Source organism: Nannospalax galili, unplaced genomic scaffold (genome assembly GCF_000622305.1).
Source record: "Nannospalax galili isolate Female #2095 unplaced genomic scaffold, S.galili_v1.0 scaffold25, whole genome shotgun sequence".
NCBI lineage: Eukaryota > Metazoa > Chordata > Mammalia > Rodentia > Spalacidae > Nannospalax > Nannospalax galili.
The window spans coordinates 552,343-573,045 of record NW_008355642.1 but is presented as its reverse complement, the minus strand read 5'-3'; the positions used below and the strand labels follow the sequence as shown (position 1 = coordinate 573,045).

At 38.6% G+C, this 20,703-nt stretch overlaps 1 protein-coding gene across 3 annotated transcripts in view; it reads right to left on the bottom strand.

Annotated features, from left to right (window-relative positions):
- Dcx (doublecortin) overlaps positions 1-20,703 on the bottom strand; it is a 93,878-nt gene that overhangs the window by 8,182 nt on the left and 64,993 nt on the right. For 2 of the 3 annotated variants that reach the window (XM_008852944.1, XM_008852943.1), the window contains exons 4-6: positions 17,647-17,749; positions 15,218-15,355; positions 3,730-3,824 (exon numbers count right to left, since the gene is read on the bottom strand). In XM_008852944.1, the coding sequence (XP_008851166.1) occupies positions 3,730-3,824; positions 15,218-15,355; positions 17,647-17,749 (336 nt within the window). The remainder of the gene's footprint in view (positions 1-3,729; positions 3,825-15,217; positions 15,356-17,646; positions 17,750-20,703) is intronic. The other variant, XM_008852945.2, reaches the window with a different exon arrangement.

Genomic DNA, 20,703 nt, shown 5'->3' with positions numbered 1-20,703 from the left:
CTGACCACTTTCAGGAGGGCAAAAGAAGTCTGGAAACAGAAAGAAGTGTATATTTAAGTGATATTGGTTATATGTTCAGATAATACGTCAGATATACTTTCATTTGCAGAAGCTTTGTAGGCAAAATGTCTCTACATTTAAAGCAATGGGTGTAATCACAAATCTGGAAATAATTTTAATTAAACAAAAGAGTTTCCCCATGTTTTTAGATTTTTAGAAAACATTTTTAACATGGTATTAGTTTCCAAGCAGGTCCTCAATACATGTTTATTGAATCACAGCAGAGGCTGTCTTTAATCTCTGTAATTTTTTTCTCATCTGTAAAATGGGAAGGCTATCTATCTGCCCTATCTCTTTCATAGGGATATTACAAGGATAAATGAGAACATGGCTTTGCAAAAGGTTAAAGCATTATAGGAAGGCAAAATGAAATGCTGTTCTCATTAACTTCCCTAAGATGTACTTTGTGTCCATATTGTAATACTTGAGTATGCGGACTTTGGCTAACCCCATTGCAGCTGCATTAAAGAGGATTCTCCATGAGCTGCTTAAGAGAAGCCAAACATCTGATTACAGCTTAGGGCCCTGCCACAGCCATTAAAATTTACCAAGGGGATGCTGGGACTTCAAGATTGTTTCCAATTGCGCAGGAGGTAAGTCATGGCCTCAGCCACCTGCTTCCTGTCTCTACCATGACTCACACCTTTCAGGTCCATTTGGACAGAAGTTCAGATGAGATCTGCTTTGGCCACTGCCCAAGGAGATTGATGGTACTAAGTCTCAGGTAGCTGGGTGAAAGGACAGATGCAAAACTCGGACATGGGATTCAGGAAGATTGAGGGAAGGCCATAAGAGGGTTTTAGCTTAGTCTAAAAATAATCAGCTCAATCTCCATTACTGGTGTGTAAATGGGATGCCATAGCTTTCTGATCCGATGCACAGAGAGGAATGCCACATCACTCAGTCTATATCCCTGCCTCAGATGCATGGCCATATTCTACTCCAAAGGAATCCTTAGATAATCCCAAATTGAAATACAGTTGACCATACTCTTCATTTCTAGAATGTATTGCTCTGAAAAATAAAGTGTTAGGAACATTTCCCAATTAAAGAATATTAAAAGAATGTTGTAACTGAATGTGACATTTGATCCTAGATTAGATCCTGGACCAGAAGAATATTATTGAGGCAACTGATAAGGTTTGAATATAGACTATAGAACATTTAGTAATGTGTCTGTGTGGATTAAAGCCCATGATTTTGATAATTGTATGATGGTGATGATTATATACTGGATGTTTAGGGGTAAAAGGTTATGATACTTTCAACTTAATCTCAAATTGAATCAGAAAAAAGTAATATGCAAAGGTTATATTATGTATATGTATATACAGATAATGAGTACACAGAAAACAACAAAATGTAACTAACTAGTGAACTTGTGTAGAGAATACAAAGACTTTATTATTAGTACAACTCTTCTATGAGTTTGAAAAGATACAAAAATCTAAATGTGTGTTTTATTTAAAAGTTTGCCCTAGAAAACTATGATGTAATTTATTACTTCATGTTTCTTTTCCTAAATGTCTTAACAAAAAGTAATTTAAAGAATAAGAATAAAGTGAGGTGAGAATTCTACAGTGACGAGAACAGTGAAGCTCTGGCCATGCTGCCACCCATGAATATTTTCCAGTCCTTTAGTACTTAAAATCCTTTATGGAACTGAGTCAAAAACAAACAAGCCCCAAGAGCCTGCAAGCCCAACCAGGAGAAACAATGTGAGAATGCTGAAATTCACCTCAAGGGTTTATGGAGAATGGATCCTCAACCTGAATTAACTGGGTGAACAGTCACTCAGTGGAAAAGCTGTGTAAAACAAATATCCCATCTGCCGCCAGTCCTTCTGAAAGGCATGACGGAAGGGCTCGGGTAGAGCACATGTCCTAGAAAGTAAGGTAGTTTCAGAAAGGCATATGACAAAGATATACTAAGAATCAGTGTAGTCTGGGAAGATCTTTATGGAAACTTCAACATCAGAGCAAGTTTTTTCCACATTGCAATGCCCATATTAACAAATTTTTCTACTTAGCAAATAACAAAACTGACTGTAAAAGTGACTTCCATTTAATTCACAATCTCCCAGTAACACAGTCGACAGAGACAGCTCAGCACACCCTGAAATCCAATAGCTCAGCAGGACAAACTGAAGGTGTGGTCAATTCCAGAAATAAAAGGAGTCATTAAAGGAATGCAACAGACATTAGCAATCATAGGGCAGGCAAGGGCCAAGTTACCTGAAAACAAAAGTCTGATGTAGTGAAAAGAGAATGAAAATAGATGTCAAACAGTGATATGCTGTTAAATAGTTTCAAATTTTTAAAGACTGTGCTTATTTATCTTTCATGTATATGTGAGTATGCAAGTACCACAGCACACATGAAGAGGTCAGAGGTGAAATCAGGAATCAGCTTCTCCTTCCAACATGTGGGCCTTGGGGATTGAACTAAGTTTGCCAGGCCTGGCAGTAGCCATCACCAGTCCTGTTATTAGTTAACAACTGACTTTCTGTGGGAAAAATGGTAACCTTGATGTATATTATTTGCAGATTTACGGTCTGAATAGTCCTGCTGTGGCCAAGTTAACGTTAGCACGATGTCACTGAATACAAAGTTAAAACTGAGGTACAAAATCAAGTCAAAAGCTAGTGTGAACTGACATTGGCATACCACCACTGGTGACCTGTGTACTAGTTCTATTGCTAATTGTGTTGCCTTACTTAGGAATTTAGCTGTCAGGATTGGCTTCAATTTTTTTTTTTGTCTGTTAAATCCCATATCACTGAAACAATCAAATAAATTATTTCCATCTAAAAAGTCTTTCTGTTTGGTCTTCTATGGCTCTATGATAGGGCTGGGCATTTGGTAGGATTTTGTCTTTTTCTATCTCACACCAAGCCTTATGGATCAGAGGAAAAAAGTACATCCATATTATTTAAGGTGTAAGAGATTTAAAGCAGTGAATATTCCAGATTCTCCACACAGGAGAGATTTCTGGACAAGAATATACTGAGGAACTGAGATTAGGGCATTTATAGATTTCTATTATTAATAATTTTTGCAGTTCTGTGTACAAAGCCCACAGCCTTATGCGTCCTAGGCAAATACTCCATTGCTGGGCTACGCCTCCGGGCCCTACACTTGTTGCTTTAATGATGTATTTAATGATGTATTTTCTTTGGGAAAGCTCAGGAGTCAAAATGGTGCCTGTTATTGAAGAATACACAGTGAAACTGGGGTCCATTTGTTCATCAATGTCCAACAAAGCTAAAGAGAGTGACTGTGCAGCTTTTAACCACTTTATTTATTCTATTTCCATTGACTGGTACTTAATGACATAAGCTGCCCTCAGCATCCCCTCACTATACATTGGAATTGGTGAGACAAGTACTTGTGGTTTGCTTTCTATCATTACTTTAAAATGAGCATTTGAGACCTTGGTACTCTTATGGAGGAAGTGTCTATAATATAACTGTATTTGTTTTAAGCAAGGGTCAGGGGAATCAATAAAAGTAACTCGAGACTTGCTCTCTGTTGGACATCAAGTTAATGCAGTCAATGAAGGTTTGGAATTCTGACTTCAATGTGATGCAATGGGTGAGGAAACCTCCACCCAGCTATTTAAGAAACTCTGAGTGCTAAGGGGTTTAGTAAGGTATAAGAGACATAATACCTTGTGCTTCCGAAGACTTCCAGGACTGGTGGGTGTAGAGATAGGAGATTGCTTAGACTTCGGTGTGGAAAGCTGGCTGCTGGAGGTTCCATTTGCTAACCCAAGGCAAGAAAAAAAGAGAGGGTAAAAACTACATTGCATAAAAAAGGGCTATTTTTCCCCTTCTAAGACACTATGAGCATTCAAACAATGTACACAATCAAGTGACTTGATGAACAAAACCAAAGTGAAAAGAAACACATTCCTCAAAAGGGTAAGGACTACCATCCTCTCTTGATGTGATCCCTGCAGAGTACAAGGTAGCATAGCCCTCACGCTGCCCAGGGCTTCTCAGTAACAGTGATCTGTTTTTGTTTTTTTTTTTCAAAACTTTTTTTTATATTCATTCCCAAGTCTGATCCTAACATCTCTTGGAGGGAGTTTGAACTAAATCATTTTATTTTAATTTTAGAGAGAAGAAAGATAAGGCACAGAGAATTTATGTGCCTTACATTAAGTGGAGAAATATGTATACTTTGGGCCAGGACATATCCTCTTTTGTGTTAATTAAATGAGATAGGTGCAGGACAGACCCCCTATCAGTCTTTCCTCTTTCTCGTTCACCTCCTCTTCGTACACTACCCTATTCTTGGTGAAAATAACAATAGGAAAGAAAGAAAAATAGGCTAGTCAGAAATAAGTATGAAACAGAGTGGAAGAGAAACAGTGAAATTTAAAGAAGAGCTCACATGTGAAAATGGCAATTGGCAGAGAAGAAAGAAGAAAAGAGAGAGGGAGATCCATAATGAAGGCAAGAGAGATAAAGACATTAGAAGAACAGATTAGAGAAGCAAGAAAGACATAGAAAGCCAGAAGTGGATTACAGACCATGGTGGTCAGCGTCAAGGTATACCTGCAATCTGTCTCCAGCCCCCCAAAATGCTGAAAAAGAGGTGACAGACTTTTTAACATCTTTGTAATTTCATTGTGATTTCAAATTGTTTTATATTCCCTTGTTAATGAGCTTTTTAATATCCACTCATGAAAAATAAGCATGTCACATCAAAATGGAACATTTTAACAGTTTTCAAAGTGGATTCATGTTCAGACATCTCATGCTGAAATATTTTTTTAACCTTAAGGTCTATATTGTTAGATATTCTGAGTGTATCATAAAAACAGAGACAAGTGTCTCAAGGGTGTGTAATCCGAGAGAAGAGAGAGAAAGGTGGGAGGAGGACAGGAAATAGAGCAGAGAAGAAGAGAGGGAGGGAGGGAAGAAGGGATGGAAGGAAGGAGGGAGAGACTGTGTACTCAAATAAAAAGACTGGATAAGAATATTGCTATTAGTCCTGCAGATAAAGATTAAATTGTTATATCATGAATATGTCCTGAGGATATACTTCTTCTATACCACTTATGGTAATGTTTCACTAGTTTCTGTAACATGCCTATCAGTGACAGAAATAGAAGACCCAACAGTGTGGTGATTGCTGAGATTATCCAAGTTCAAATGAGCTGAAAAATGATCACTTAGGCACCCACTGACTGTCTTTATGTGTATATTCACTCATCTTTTATTTACTCCTTGAGAAATTTTCCTCCTTGTTATTCATACCTTCAGGCAACAGCTATGGTGCACTACCAATGGGCCAGTCAAAGTATTAGACACTGGGGATTGAGAAATAAATACATCACTTCTTGTGGCAATGGCAAGCAAGGATGCTGTAGATTAATGAAGACAGGGTCCTGCACAAAGTATTTTTAGAGCCCAGAAAACAGAATGTGAAATCAGGGAATTGGGAGGTAAACAAGAAGAGGTAACACCTGTGTTTTTGAAAGCTGAATCTGGACTAGCCAAGTATCTAAAGATCCAAGGTAGATTTTTGCTTGCCAGAGGACTGGGCCAAGAAAGAAGAGGAAGGAAATGGAAAGTGTCTGCTAATGGGTAGGAGGTTTCTTTGGTGAAACTCTATTATACTGACATTAAATCATGGCAATTTGGGAAAACTCTATAATTAAGCTAAAAGCCACTGATTTGTACATTTCAAATGACTTTCTATCAAAAAAATGTCTTTTAAAGAAAATGAATTTGGGGCTGGTGAGATGGCTCAGCCTTTAAAAGCACTGGTTGCTCTTGCAGAGGACTTAGGTTCAGTTCCCAGCACCTACACAGTGGTTATCTACTGTCAGTAACTCCAGTTCCAGGGGATCCAATGCACTCTTCTGACTTCTGTGGGCATTGCACAGCAGTGGGTGCATTTACATGCATCTACACAATACAGTACACATATAAATAAAAATTAAAATTAAAAGAAGAAAATTAATTGTTGCTAGCTAAGCAAGGAGGACTGAAAGGGCCTTTTCAACATTGGCATTGCATCAGATTGGAGAAAACAAGAAGGTGTGAGTGAATACAGTATGTTTACAAAGAGCAAGTAGCTCCTGAAGGCTCAAGACTAGGCTCCCCACTGGGAGGCTCAAACAAATGAGGAGTGAGACTAAGGATAAGAACCAGATCTTGCAGGAGGGTGACCCATTGAGACTTCAGAATTAGCCTTGAGCAGAGGGATAGGCCTGTAATCCAGGCGTTAGGCAGTCTGTGAGAGGAGGATTGCAAGTTCAAGGCCAACCTCAGCAATTTAGCAGTGCCTGAGGGCTTGTCTACTAATTTAAGAGGTGGGGCTGTAACTCAGCAGTCCTGGGTTTATTCTCCACTATGGAAAAAAAAGTTTAAAAGTTTGATTGCTGAAGGAAATTCCCTGGAGGCTCTTAAAGTGAAATGGAAACAGAAAATCTGCTATTGAAAAAATTTACTCCAGCCTCAGTGCTAAGACTGGAGCTGGAAAGAATGGTTTAGGGTAGAAGCAGAGGTTACTCAAAATATATAGCAGTAGTCAATGATTATGGCTTCAACTAAGGTAATGTGAAAGGAAAAAGGGACTCCTAGGAAGATAGGGCTCTAGATGCCAAATTAGCAGAGATTTTTGTTCAGTTGTCACGTAAGCCATTGCCTAAAATAATGTTACCTGTGCCAAATAACACAGTGTGTAAATAACAGACCTTGCTTTCTGGTGACTAAAGGACATACTTTAGGAGCCACAGGAGAGCAGAGCAGAGCAGTCCGTTATTCTTCCAGGGGTGGAAATGAAAGAGTTAATAGTTGAAGGAGTTAATGGACTGCCTACTTGCCTGTGGGCTTTCCCAGCAGGACCTGGACCAAATCTTTTTGGATAAGGAGCAATCTTAGAGACCTATGTGAAGTGAGAGTGGAATTCTCTCCCCAAAGCTCTAACCTCAGGAGTGAGAAGTAACAGATCGGGGCATCCAGGTAAATTCTGCACCACATGGTTGCTATATCCTTGACAGATTCTAATTTTCTCACATTTGTTAACCCTACTACAAAAGACTGGCTACTGCTCGCCAATATCAAAACGGTCTATTTTGCTAGGCAAGGTGGTACACGCCTGTAATCCTAGCACTCAGAATGCATAGGCAGGCAGGTCTCCGTGTGTTCAAAGCCAGCCTTGTCTACATAGTGAGTTCCAGACCATACAGTTGTACATAGTGAAACCCTCTCTTGGAAAAGGCTCTTTTTTTTTAACTGAACATTTATCTGGGAATGAACTCAGTGACCTTACCAAAACATGGAAAACTGTTAGCCACAAGCATGTCAGCATGAGTCAGTTTTCATCTACTGGCTACAGATGTACAGGCCCATCTACAACTTCCAGACCTCTTCTCTATATACTCAGTAACTCACCCAGTGACTTCAGAAATAGTACACAGATGCATATTTCATACATCTTTTCTCTATATTCTCTGCACATGCTTAAATGCTTATATATGTTCTCCATGTCCCTACCCTATAGTCAATCTTGTGTTTTCTATAAATAAAGGCCTTTACTTAATCAATGACATTCCACAAGCATTTTGGACATCAGTTTTTAATAATTTATATGCCACTCAATAGGTTGCTGAAGAAGTGAAGATACTAACCCACACTTTCTCAAAGTTCCCTGATGGACAAAAAACTGAAGATGTCCATAGAGAAATGTAGACATGCACAGACAGAAGTAGATCCCTTACATGCTGAAGGAACCTCTGCATTTGCAGTCTAGATGAAAATGTACTTTCATATACATTTTTGCCTTTAGATTCTATGACAGAACAAATCTGAAAGGCTGCTATTTGGTATGGGTTCTAGAGCCAATTCACATAAATATCAAATAAAAGAACCAGGGAGTGATGTTGTGTAGGGTCTGGTGAACTGTGTGTGCTCTTGGACTGGCAAAATCCTTGTACAAAGACTGTCATATTTCATTTTGAGAGTGAATGAAAAATAGCACTGTTTTCAAATGGCTTTTGTTTTTCTTTATTTTCCTTACTAGATATCTTTAGCTGTCTATGTATTTGGGAATGCTTTAGGAGGAAGTCTTCTCTCACTGAGTTGTGTCTCTCATATCCATCACCAGAATCACAGAATATAGATCCATCTCATTGTTCTAGGCTTTTATTTATACAGAGAACAAATGCTCTACTTTCTTCTCAGTAAAGTTTAGTTTTTCCCATTTCAACCTCATAGGCTGGGTACCTTATCAATCTTTTCAAAACACAGATTAGTTAATTCCATTATTGTTTATGATGAATTGACTTTACCTCCATTAACACACACACACACACACACACACACACACACACACATTTGTTCCGATAGAGGAAGAAAAGTAAAGATTTGAATAAGTTTCTCCAATTTCAAAACCTACATATACTCTTTGTTTTCATCTTTTGCTACATAAGCCTTTGCTCTTTTAAACTAATGCCTCTGAGGTTTCTTCCTTTTGCAGTTTTCTCAGACACTTTGGAAAAGGGAGAAAGTTGTAGCCCAGAAAAAGGAAAGGAACAAGAAGAAGGTAGATGCAGACACCAGAGTTGAGACTCATTTTAAAAGTTTCTATCCAATCTTATCTGGTTCAAATTAGAAAGTGATTAGCAAGACCTTTCATTAAGCAAGCCAGCTGGGTGTGTAGACAATGGCATGAAACAGTAGAAGACAGAGAGGCCAGCATGGCATAACTACCCTCATGTCACGAAATTCTCTGAGAAGATGGTATCTGTGCCCTGTCTGTCAAATCCCTTCGTTGGTACCCCTCAGCTATGCAGCACAATTGCCAAGTTTGGTCTTGTTTCATTGGCTTCTCTGAATGGTTATGTGTGTCCTTGCCCTTGTATTCATCTTTAGGTCCTTGGCCCTGTCAGCCTTTCCTGTCTGAACAGAACAGGTTAAGTCCAAACAAGATGGCTGGCAAAGCAAGTAGACTGACCTACCCAGGTTTACAGGGATTTAACTATATTACAATAGGAGAGGGAAGGGGGTACTAGTTTCCAATGAGCAAAAAGAGAGTCCAACTTTAGGTGTAGGTAGTCAGAGACAGAATGAATACTATCACCAGTCAGGCAGAGTTGACACCAAGCCTCCAGGTTGTGGTTCCCTTGTGTGGAGATCACAGTCATCCCTGAGAACTAAGATGTAGCTGCATATAGTATGTTTGTAAATGGCCTCAGATGTAGTGATTAAAGAGTTGTCTGGGTAGTAAGATAAGTTCTATTAATACTTTCTCGGTTCAAATTCACTTGACCGAATGGCACAGAGAATAAGGGCCCCTTGGGATGTGCTTTGCTTTTAACCTTTGACTGGTGGCCAAATTTACTTAGTTCTCATTTACTTAACTCTATCCTACTCTCCCATTGTAATATTAGCATTGAGCTCAACTCAAAATCAAGTCCGTTAGTTTTGTTTTGATATCTATTCTGAAATACTCTTTACTAAAATAACACCAGTCTACCAAAAATAAAAGACAATAATTTCAGGTGTTCATTAATAACTGCAGTTGCACTTCTATTGTTCTTTTGAAAACATTTTGTAATACATTGACTCACATGAGTCTCCTGATTACTAGCATATTAGCATATTTTTAATCAAGGAAGATATAGAAGTTCAGAGAGGGTATGCCTTCCTTAAAGTAGGTAAGCTCTGCCTCTCCTCTGTGGATGTTGGCTTCAGGATTTGATCACAGAATCCATTTCATAATCCCTAAAAGAGAGCATGCCACTTATCTCCTACTGTGATCCTTTGGTGATTTGTCCTGTCTTATATTCATTATTTCCTTAATGCCTTACAGACTGAGATCTCAACTCACAATTCAGCCACTTCCTAATTTTCTCATTTTCAGATGCACTAAGATTTCTTTCATTCTAGTCTAAAGATTCCTTATTTCTTCCTTATATACACAGTGTTTTTTTTTTTCTGGAAAGCTGTTCAAGTGGCGCCAAGGTGGCTATAACTTATTTCAGAACAAAGCCAAAATACATACCCTATATTTGTCACACATCCATTCTAATATGCCCTTGGGTGTGGTGCCCAGATTGCTTTGGAAAATATTTTCTGCTCAATAGAAACACTTTACTTCCTCTCCCTAGACTCATCCACCATGGAAACAAGAACAGGGAGCCCAGAAACAGTTTTTCGGTGATTTTTATTGGGTTGCTTCCCAGGCCAAATTCATAGACTGTAAGATACTGTAGCTTTACAAGATGAAATGTGAACTTTAAATCTATTCTTCAAAGTGCCTTGGGCAGTATACACTTGTGAATTCTTTAAATAAAGTGGATAAGAGTCTTCCCTGTTGCAAATTAAATTTATTTACCCAATCTTGTAGTATTTTCTGGTGCTAGGGGTAGATCCATGGACCTCACTTATGACAGGCAAGTATCTACAAGTATCTACCACTGAGATATATCCCTAGCTAATCCTGCAACATTTTTATACAGACGAGTTTCTCTCAGATAAGAAATGACATGAGTGAATTTTCACTTCCCTGAAGTTCTGGCAAGGACATCACTTCTCTTGAAGCGATATTAGGGGAATTAAGGGGTTCTGTTTAAGACAGATCTTTAGAAAGAAACAAAGGCATAAGCTTACCTGTGACGTTGTATTCAACTTAGCGTAAAAATGATAGCCCAGAAACCACCTCACCTCCTTTCTGCCTTCCCACATGCCTGGCCTGGAGGTAGGGGCATGGAGAAGGAAGTTAAGAAGCAAGGACCCTCCAAAGGATACCTTCTCATTAACAGAAGGCATCCTGTACCTTTGCCTCACATAAGTGGGAAGTAAGGAGAGTTGGATTCTGGCTACTGGGTGCTAAATACTTGTATGATACTGGTAAAAAACCCATTCTTACTTAGAAGTTTAGAAGCTGGAAAGTTTTGACTTTCAGGACTAGAAACACAAGAGTTGAGGGAAGGGACACAGAGAACTCAGAGACTACGACAATGACTAATTGCCGAAGAACAGCAAACTATCACATTTCAGTTCTTGTAGTCTACCAGGATGGGCAAGGACCTATGGAGAGAGAGAGAGAGAGAGAGAGAGAGAGAGAGAGAGAGAGAGAGAGATCTCTTTCCAACATCTCAGAGAGAGAGAGAGAGAGAGAGAGAGAGAGAGAGAGAGAGAGATTCCTTTCCAGCAACTAGTTATTTTGTCCTTTCAATTCAAATCATTTCAGTGGGGGGAGGTAGTTCCATAAAGGGAAAATTATCATTTCAAAGATTGAAATAAAAACAGACACACACTAGAAATGCAGGTCTTTAGTTGTTCTGAAGCCAAACTTAACCTTTGTCTATCATAATGGCAAGTTGTGAGTGAACTAAAATATGGCACTGAATAAACTTTCTTCAAATGCCCCATAGGAGCCTCCTGAAGTCATATTTTATCTGCTTCCTTCAGTTCTTTGGCCTGCTTTAAAGACAGACTTGGACCCTAAGAGGCCACCATGTCTGCTCAGCTAGAATAAGCTCCTTACAAGAATGTGGACAATCAAATCCTTCCTTAACACAAGTTCAGGGGTCAGCCACACACAATCTTGGGTAACTGAATATTCCCAGAAGTGGGATTTAAATCTGAAGAGAAAGTAGAAGTATTATGATTTATTCATGCAGCAGGGCAGGAAAGAAACCACTTAAGGACTAAACATCAATGCATCAAATCATAATTTGTTGCCAAACAGCAATAGTTTTCTAACTCTCAAGTCAAAATGAATCCAGATATTAAATGAACTATGAACTATGAAATGAACCAAATTATAGATATGCACATATATGTATACATGAATACACATGTATATGCAGGCACATATCTAGCAATCACTTTTCAACTAAACTTAAAATAAACCAATGCTGTATTTGGTCTGAGTTTCTGCTTAGGAGGAACAATTTTTACTTCTTCTTTTTTTCTTCAAAAGAAAGAAGGTAAATTTCCCTGGAAATGGCTTATTTTCTATAATCCCTAGTCACTCAAATTGAAGGTATATGAATCTATCCGCAAACTTCAGATCCAAATCAGACAAACATGAGATGGTAACAGGGTGTTACTAACTACCATGATCTAGAAAAAAAAAAAAAAGACTTTTAGACTCAACATCACTATTACTCTTTGGTTAAATGAATGTTAGCCTGAATATTTCCCTTGTTAAAACCTCAGAAAAACTCACATTTTGTGAAATAATTTTCCTTCTTAAATTTCAGACAGCTGTAAGAAGAATTTTATGCTCTTTTTGGGGGTTGTGCTCATATGTCCTGGGAACCCATTGAATACACTTTTCAAAAAAGAATCTATTTACTTAAAGCTGCTGTCTACCTGAAAATTTCTAATAGGTTGCATAATGGTTTAAAAAATAGGTCCACACCAGTGGGACAGGGAATAAGAGGAGGGATAAGGATGGGAATGTGGGGTTCTGTGAATACAATCAAGTATGTTGTACACAAGTTTGAAGATGTCATAATGAAACTCAGTAATTTGTACAATTAATATATGATAATAAATAAATAAGCCCACAAGTAATTCATGGGGCTCCTTTAAAGGGGTGGAGTCTAATTCCCCACCCCTGGAATGTTGGCTGGACTTAGGGATTGATTCTAAAGATTAGAATAAGGGAGAAGCGGCAGTGTTGTCTCTGGATACTGCATCATAGAAGACATTGCATCATTATTCATTCTCTTTACTCACACTCATGTGGAAGATCCTGCCCACAGGCAACTTGGAAGTGAGTCCTGTAGCCCCAATTGAGCCTTCCAATGGCTGTTGCTCCTTCCAACACCCTATCCACCATAACATGAAAAACTCTGAGCTGGAGCTACCTGCCTAAGCTACTCCCAAATTCCTGACTGACAGAAATGATGAGATAACAAATGTGTATTTTCAGGCACTAAGTTTTAGGGTGTTTCACAGCAAGAAACAAATAACACAGCTAGCAGTACTCAAGAATATCTAGCAATATTTCTGAAAAATTACTATCTAAGCAATTAATCACCTGACTTTACACATCTCAAACAAAATTTTTGACAGGATATATTATATCCCAGACTGACTTCATACTTCTAATGTTGTCAAGGATAGCCTTGAACTACTGATCCTACCTCCACCACCCAAATGCTGGGATTATAAGCATGCACCACAAATCTTGGTCTATGCAGTCCTGGAGCTCAACAGGGCTTTGTACATGCTAGGTGAGCACTCTACCAACAGAGCTAGATCCACAGCTCTTGAACAAATGTTTTAAAGTTCTTTTATTTCAAGTCTCTACTTAGAAATCTTCCCAAATGGTGTTATTCTCCATCCAAATGTTAAAACCCTTATCTTTGTAGTTTGAGCAATATGAATTGCTTAGAAACATCCACATGCTCTTCTGCATGCTTGAACAAAACATCATCAAAGCACATGTGTTTATATTCCTTCAGTAAACATTCCCTAAATGCGTACTGGGTCTTTAGCATCATGCTGGGGGGACTAGGTACCTTTTCCCATCAATTCATTCAGAAACACTATTTGAGTATGAACAGGCACTGTGCTCAGCACCGAGGACACAAAATGAACATAACACCTCCCCTTCAGGGACTCAGCATTTAGTTGGGGAAGCAGACAGAGAAATACACAATTTACAACACAGTGTAGTGACTACTACTACTCAGAGATAGGGATGGCATGTTATGTTATTGCACAGAATGAGAATGTTCTCTATGTGAGCTTTGGAAGGAAGAACAGGAATTTTTCAAGCAATGAGCAATGGTTTGGAAGGGCAGCATTCTAGGCATGAGGAAAAGAAGGTATGCAGATGTATGAGGTATAAAAGGCCCAAGCTGGCTTTCATAATTTAGTTTCCTTTGCCTAAAATTAAGCAGTGGCTAATGATATGTATAATTCTGGTAGTGTAAAGCAAGCAGGACAGGGTATTTTTCTAAACCCATGCATTTTAAAGCCAACAAGCTGTTCAAACTGCTTCAAAGAACATGACTCTTGAAGAACTCATGATGAACTATGATTCTTGGGAGGAGAAATGTGTAAGTCTTCTGGACTGCATAATATTCTTTGTGTGATTAATTCAAATTGCACATGAGTCTACTAAACTTCTGCACTTGGAATGCGATGGCTTTTAATTTCTTTTTTTAATTAAAAATATATTTTATTGATTTTTTGTGCTTTTAACTTTTAACAACTTGTATTATAAAAGAGTAGACGATATTGTCTTTTAGATTAGTGGCACTCAAACTTTGGGTCCAAGACAATATAAAGAGCTTCTGCCAGAATGTAAGTATACACACACTGCTATCATAATCAATAAAATAAATCTTTGAAAAAAGGGCAAGAAACCTAAATAATTTGCTTAGTGGGATTGTTAATTTACATTTGGCACAAGCTCCTAAATGTTAGCATACACCAACCAATAAACAGCTCCTAGGATTGGCAGTGATCCATAGAGCATACATTTTAATTACTATCCACTAAATGTTTTAGTCAAAATGTCTTTGATGCTGTCAGAACCTAGTATGTGATTTCTTTATGCATTGTAAGAGTAATATCATTCGTCTTACTCCCTGTTTAAAAAAAATATGTACAGCTAGGTGTTGTGACACACACTTTTAGTCCCAGCACTCCAGAAGCAGAGGTAGGTGGATATCTATGAGATTGAGTCCACCCTGGTTTACAGAGCAAATCCAGGTCAGCTGGGGTCTCAAAAAGACCAAAAATGAATGAAAGAATGAATGAATGAATGAATGAATACATGAATGCTATACTTGGTTCCCTTTTTGTGGTTTTTGATTTATTCACAAGTTTGGAGCTGAAGAACATCATCTATGTTGGTGTGCCAATTTTTACATTCTTGTCCTTGATTCTGCTTTTCAATTTAGCATTATGTATTTCTTGACTATTTTATTGAATATATTTTTGCCAGATAATATCAAAAGTAATCACAACATTTCTGTTCTGCCTTCCTCTGAGTCCAGTAAGAGTTGGGGTTGTGCCTCCATAACTTCAAACAAGTTTGTTTTACTCTCTGAATTAATAGAATTAATGGAGAAACAGTGATGATCATGAGGAAGTAATTTGTTTCATGCAGAAGGTATCAGTCTCCATAAATGAAGTCAGCATGCACAGTAGGAGAAGAGCACTCACCGTCTTGGTCGTTACCTGAGTCAGCTGGAGACTTGCTGCGACGCATAGGCCCAGGGCTCTTGGCTGAGCTCTTCTGGGGAGTTGGAGATGCTTTGGGACCAGCTGTGGCCGATGGATTTCCTTTCATAACTCTGCACTCTGGGGCAAAAGAATACAGGCAGCTTAGCAGAAGGTAGCACTGGGCCCTAGCATGTTACACTATTTTGAATCTGGAATGGTCACCACAGGCCAAAGCATGTAAGTGGCTCAGGATTACAAGTTATTCCTTGTCTTTGTAGAAACTACGACTCGGGAGGAAGGCATGAGGAAAATTTTGAAAAGTCACTGGGGCTATACTGGGTACTTAAGTTCCTCAATTACAGAGCAAGGGTGATGTTTTGAAGCAAGCAATTAGTACACAAGTCAACTTAATCACTTGAAATTGACCTGGCCATACTTGAAAATAGCATTGGTGGATACAGATTGCAGTACAAGTTGACCAGATGTCATGATTACATAGATGCAACATCCATAAGCTACATCTCATTGTCTATTACATGCTGTACATTGTAATAGGCACATTAAGGATATCATGTCATTTTACACAAATAAGCACTACTGCTGCCTTGCATTCATACAGCTTTTCTTCAATTTCCAATGCATTTTATAATCTCTACTGCTGGTTTAATTGATAAATGTGCCAACAGTGACTCTACACTCATTCCTTGAGAAGATCTCACAGGTATGCAGTAGAGTTGGCTGAGTATTTCCTGCCCTAACCCCAGTCTGATACACTTAGAACACTCTTTCTATGAAAACCACTCAGCATCTTGCATGAGAGTACTTTGGGGAACTGAGAGTGCTAATTTATGAGGAAAATCATTATATTTATTTTTCTCATGAGAGTGCTGAGAACTCACGCCTCTTGCTTAGGGTCACAAAGCAAGAAAGTAGCAAAAGGACTAGCAGCTATACCTCCTGAGTTCCCGTCTCTTTCCTGTACAGTTTCTTTGTGCCATTATATAAATAGTAGAATCAAACAACTAAGCAAAGGATAGATTTTTATTTAGACATCTCCTTGTTGACACCCACTTAAAAGTATACTGATATGCACATTAACCAGAAAAATTAGGAGAGGGGCTTAATTTAGTCAGTTGAACTTCTTAGGAAACCGAATTCAGTGGAAAGTCCATTTTTGTTTGTTCTACTTTTCTGTATACTATATTACTTTTAGTAGTAGTTTCTTTATTGTTAAAGAATTTCATGCATGCATGCAATGAATTTTAATCAAGTCTACCCCTCATTGCCTCCCCTCCAATTTCTCCCCATCCCACTAATTTTCCCTATCAATTTTATGCGTTTATTTTTTTTAAAAAAACAACTGATTTCACTTTTTATTTTGGTTTATGAACTTCAGTGGTCACTATCCAGAGCTATAGATGCAGACAGCATAGGAAATTGGAGATAACCGGGATTTGTTCGGCTATTTCATAGTTATTTGCCTTTTCTAAAAGACAAAATCATATAAATGCCACTTTAAAAAATATATGATTTTTAAAAAATTTTATGTGTATAAGTGTACTGTCTGCATGTATGTAAGTGCACCCATGTCAGGAAATGCCCACATAGATGAGAAGAGGGCATAGGATTCCCCTGGACCTGGAGTTATGGCTGATTGTTAAGAGCCATATGAATCTTGGGAATGTAACCCGGGTCCTCTGCAAGAATAGCCAGTGCTCTTAACCATCTCTCCAGCCCTGATGCCACTTTTTAAAAAGATCCTTGTCACTTGAATTACTTTTGGACTGCATATTAGTGAAAGCTCCTGATTTGATATTTATAAATGGGAAGTATGTTTTGAATATGTCTTTCCATCTGTATTATATTCTATCCTGTTGTATAAGCTATGTCACTTATAACTTACACCTGGAGCTAAAACTAAAGAGAGATAGATGGGCAGATGTTCAGTTCTTTCCCAAGGTGAATAATCCTCTAGAATCCTGAGTTACTAGCATGTAGGTAGAACAGGGCAGCAAGCACAAAGGATGGGAATGAGTTTCACACTAAGCACAGAATTGAAAAAAAAATTTTTGTAGTTTAAGACCATTAGGATGACTAAAACAAAATGTGTATGTGCAATATACAAGCTCTTACTCCCGATGTTCCTTACTGTAGTTTGATGGTGCCTGTTAGATCATATGACATAGTATCTGGTTCAAGAATTGTGGTCATTATTGGGGAAGATGGTGAGTTTCATGGAGTTTTTGAAGGCTGCACTTCTGCAAGATCTGGTTTGACCTTTCACTTTGTGAGACAGTTATACAAAGACTAACAATTTTTGCCCTTGGGGTACCATGCTTCAGTGTTCTCCATACCACACAAGTTCATGAAACTCCTAAGGGATAGAATATGAGACCATGACAGAAGCAAAGCCAGATAATTGTGCTTACCATTTTCATCTAAGGAAAAATCATCCTGCGCATAGCGAAATTTTTCAGGGCCGCAGGCAATAAACACATCATCATCGCCAAAGAAATCATGGAGACAGGTAACCTGTGGAGAAAGCCGAAATACTAGGTTAGCATTTGATGTCCTTACATCAGTGCTCATAAATCCTGTTGACAGGGGGGAAATACTTCACATCTAGGCCACCATCTCTAACTTCCAGTGATGTCCTTTTTCTCAAAATACTATCCACACTCATAGTCATAGCTATGGTGAATAGTGGGCAAACATAAACCTGTCATCGTCTTTTTATGCACGTTCGTTTTATTTCTGTGTCTTCAAGAGTAAGATTGAGGTGATGTCCAAACAGAGCCCTCTCTGAAGAAACTCATTCCACAAATTCCCCAACAAATGTCACTTCTTCTAGCACCTCAAAGGAAGAGTAGCCATGACCCAACTCTGGGTCTCAGCCAAGGCAATGAGAGAAGATTTTCTGCAACTTGTGAGTCTTTCTGTAGCCCCAGCTGGCCTGGAACTTGCTATGTAGAACAAACTGGCTTTGAACTCACAGAGATCCACCTGCCTCTACCTCCAGAGTACTGGGATTAAAGGAGTGCACCACCATGCCCCTCCTACTTGTAATGACCTAGAATATCATTCTTTACTGAAAAATTAACAGAAGAAATCTGTGCTGACCACTTGAAACCCCATAAAGAGCAATGGGCTCCATAAAGCCATGTTCCAGGATCCTTCTTGTCTTCAAGTGAGATATGCATTGCTGCTTTTTACAGTGGAGACAGTCTCTCCAGTCCCCTTATGAGCGAAAAAAAAATGAGGGTCCCTGGGAAAATAGCCCGCTCCCTGTTGTCTCCCCACTTCTCAGCCTTCCTAATTATATCTGATAATTAGTCCAGCACATCAGGCAAACCCCAGGAGGAACCATGGAGTCAAAACTATGCTTATCCAACTCCTTAGCTTGTAAGTGTTCAAAGCCTCTAATTGTTCTGAGAATCTCATTCAAGCTGTCAGCAATGGCTTTCCAAAAGCGCAGTGTTCACAAACTAACAACAGCTTGCGGTGTGCAGGGAGCAATATGCTACATTTGAAAAATGTTTATATTAATAATATCATCCCCCACGCAAGATCTATTCAATCCCTGTTTTCCCAGCCAACATGATTGCAAGCTTTACACAAAGGAAGAGACGCTAACATTACTTCCATTGTCTCAGCATCCAGATCATTTATGAGATGCCACGAGAAGGGACGGAGACTTGGAGAACTGCCATAATCATGCCCATTAAGCTGTTTCCTAGTTCTACGTTGAAACCTCATCCAATATACCAATGCCCTTCTTCAGCCCACTTGTCCCTCATTGATTCACTACAAAATCATGTAATGACCATCAGAGCTACTACACATTGGACATTTGCTTATGAAACAGGATGTGGTTTAGCCCAAGTACTTTCAAATCTGCCATCTCATTTTAGACTCACAGAAAACCCTAAAAACTGTTACTATTGTCATCACTGTTTTAGAGATGAGAATCCAGAGACCCAAAGGCAATAAGCAAATTGTTTAGGTAAAAAGTGATAAATCTAAACAAACACAGACATATCTGATGCATTTTTAACCATTCAGCAATGTGAACATTTATATAGAGCTTAGGGCACTGAGAGACATATGAATAAGACAGTGATGGACTGACACACATTGAAACAGAACACATTACTTACTCTCAAGGACAGAAGATTCTGTAGATGCCTTTGAAGCTGTTGATTACCAACCACATGCAAGAGACCCACTCTAAATGACACTGTTAGTACAACAGGCATTGTGCATATTGTACGGGAATCAGATCCAATAAAAGAGGTTAGCTATATGCTTTGAGCTCTACTCCAAGTCTCCAGCCAATGTCTTGGACGCTAACTCAAAAACATCTGGACTTTTTTAAACACTGAGCTTGTCTGCATTGTTTACCTCCTACCATCTCCTTGATCTTGAGGATCTCTGTTAGTTCTTCTGGCTGGAGGCTGCTCTTTACCCTTACTAGTTGCTTTCATTTTTGCTCCTGAGTGAGGGAGATGCCTCACCTTTAGACTTCTCCAGTGTTCTCTAAGAGTTAGCACCTTCTTTCAAGACCTGCTTACCTAATCCTTCCCACTGAACTACAGACAAGGCTCATCCGTCCCTCTGTATCTTCCCATGGATCTTGACTGAGAGCTTATGGCATACTAATAATTTAGCTTAGGTGCATTCTTCTTAGGAAGCACGCAAAGATAAATAGGAGGAATATTCAGAGGATTTTTATGGATATAAAAAGAAAGGTAGGAATAAGAAAGACAAAATCAATTATGGGAAGCAACATACATTAGCATTTAGAGACTGTGAAAAGTAACCAAAGCAAAAATTTAAGAATAGGGAGAAATATCTATTAATCTGATAATTTTTCTTCACAGAAATATCCTAATTACTTTGAAAACTTAGATTAAATGGATGATTTTTCTTCTCAGTCACATACTGTGATATCCTATTCTAGGATAGCAAAGCCATAGAGATAGAAGAGTGGTTGCTGTTGCAACGACCCTCTGTCAACCCCAAGCCTCCCCACTTCCTTCCAGACTTGCAAAAAGCTTTCAGATAGCCCTTCCTTGGGAATCTTGTAAGAAAAGCAATGTTCCTTATGCTTTTGACAAACTCACAATAGTGTGATGGCTTCAAATGCATTCATGTTCCAATCCAGCTGTTCAGCATCAGGTTTCTTGTGTGATCCTGCTCCTTATTTTACTGACTCCAAAATATGAAAAATACATCTTGTGTATGAGGATACCCAGGTTTCCAAATAATTTGGATGCTGAGACACAGCAGCCCCAATCTTTGTTACATGATTCTGAAAAACTGAACTTTGTCTTAAATATGGGGATCTCAAGGCACAAAGAATCAAAGTGCCCCAGGAACACACAGTTGTCTCATGGAAATTCAATTCAGAACAAAGTAATTCAGTTGTCTGAGAGAATATGCCTTCCTAAAACTCTAGTTAGGATACTTTTATGTATAGCTATATA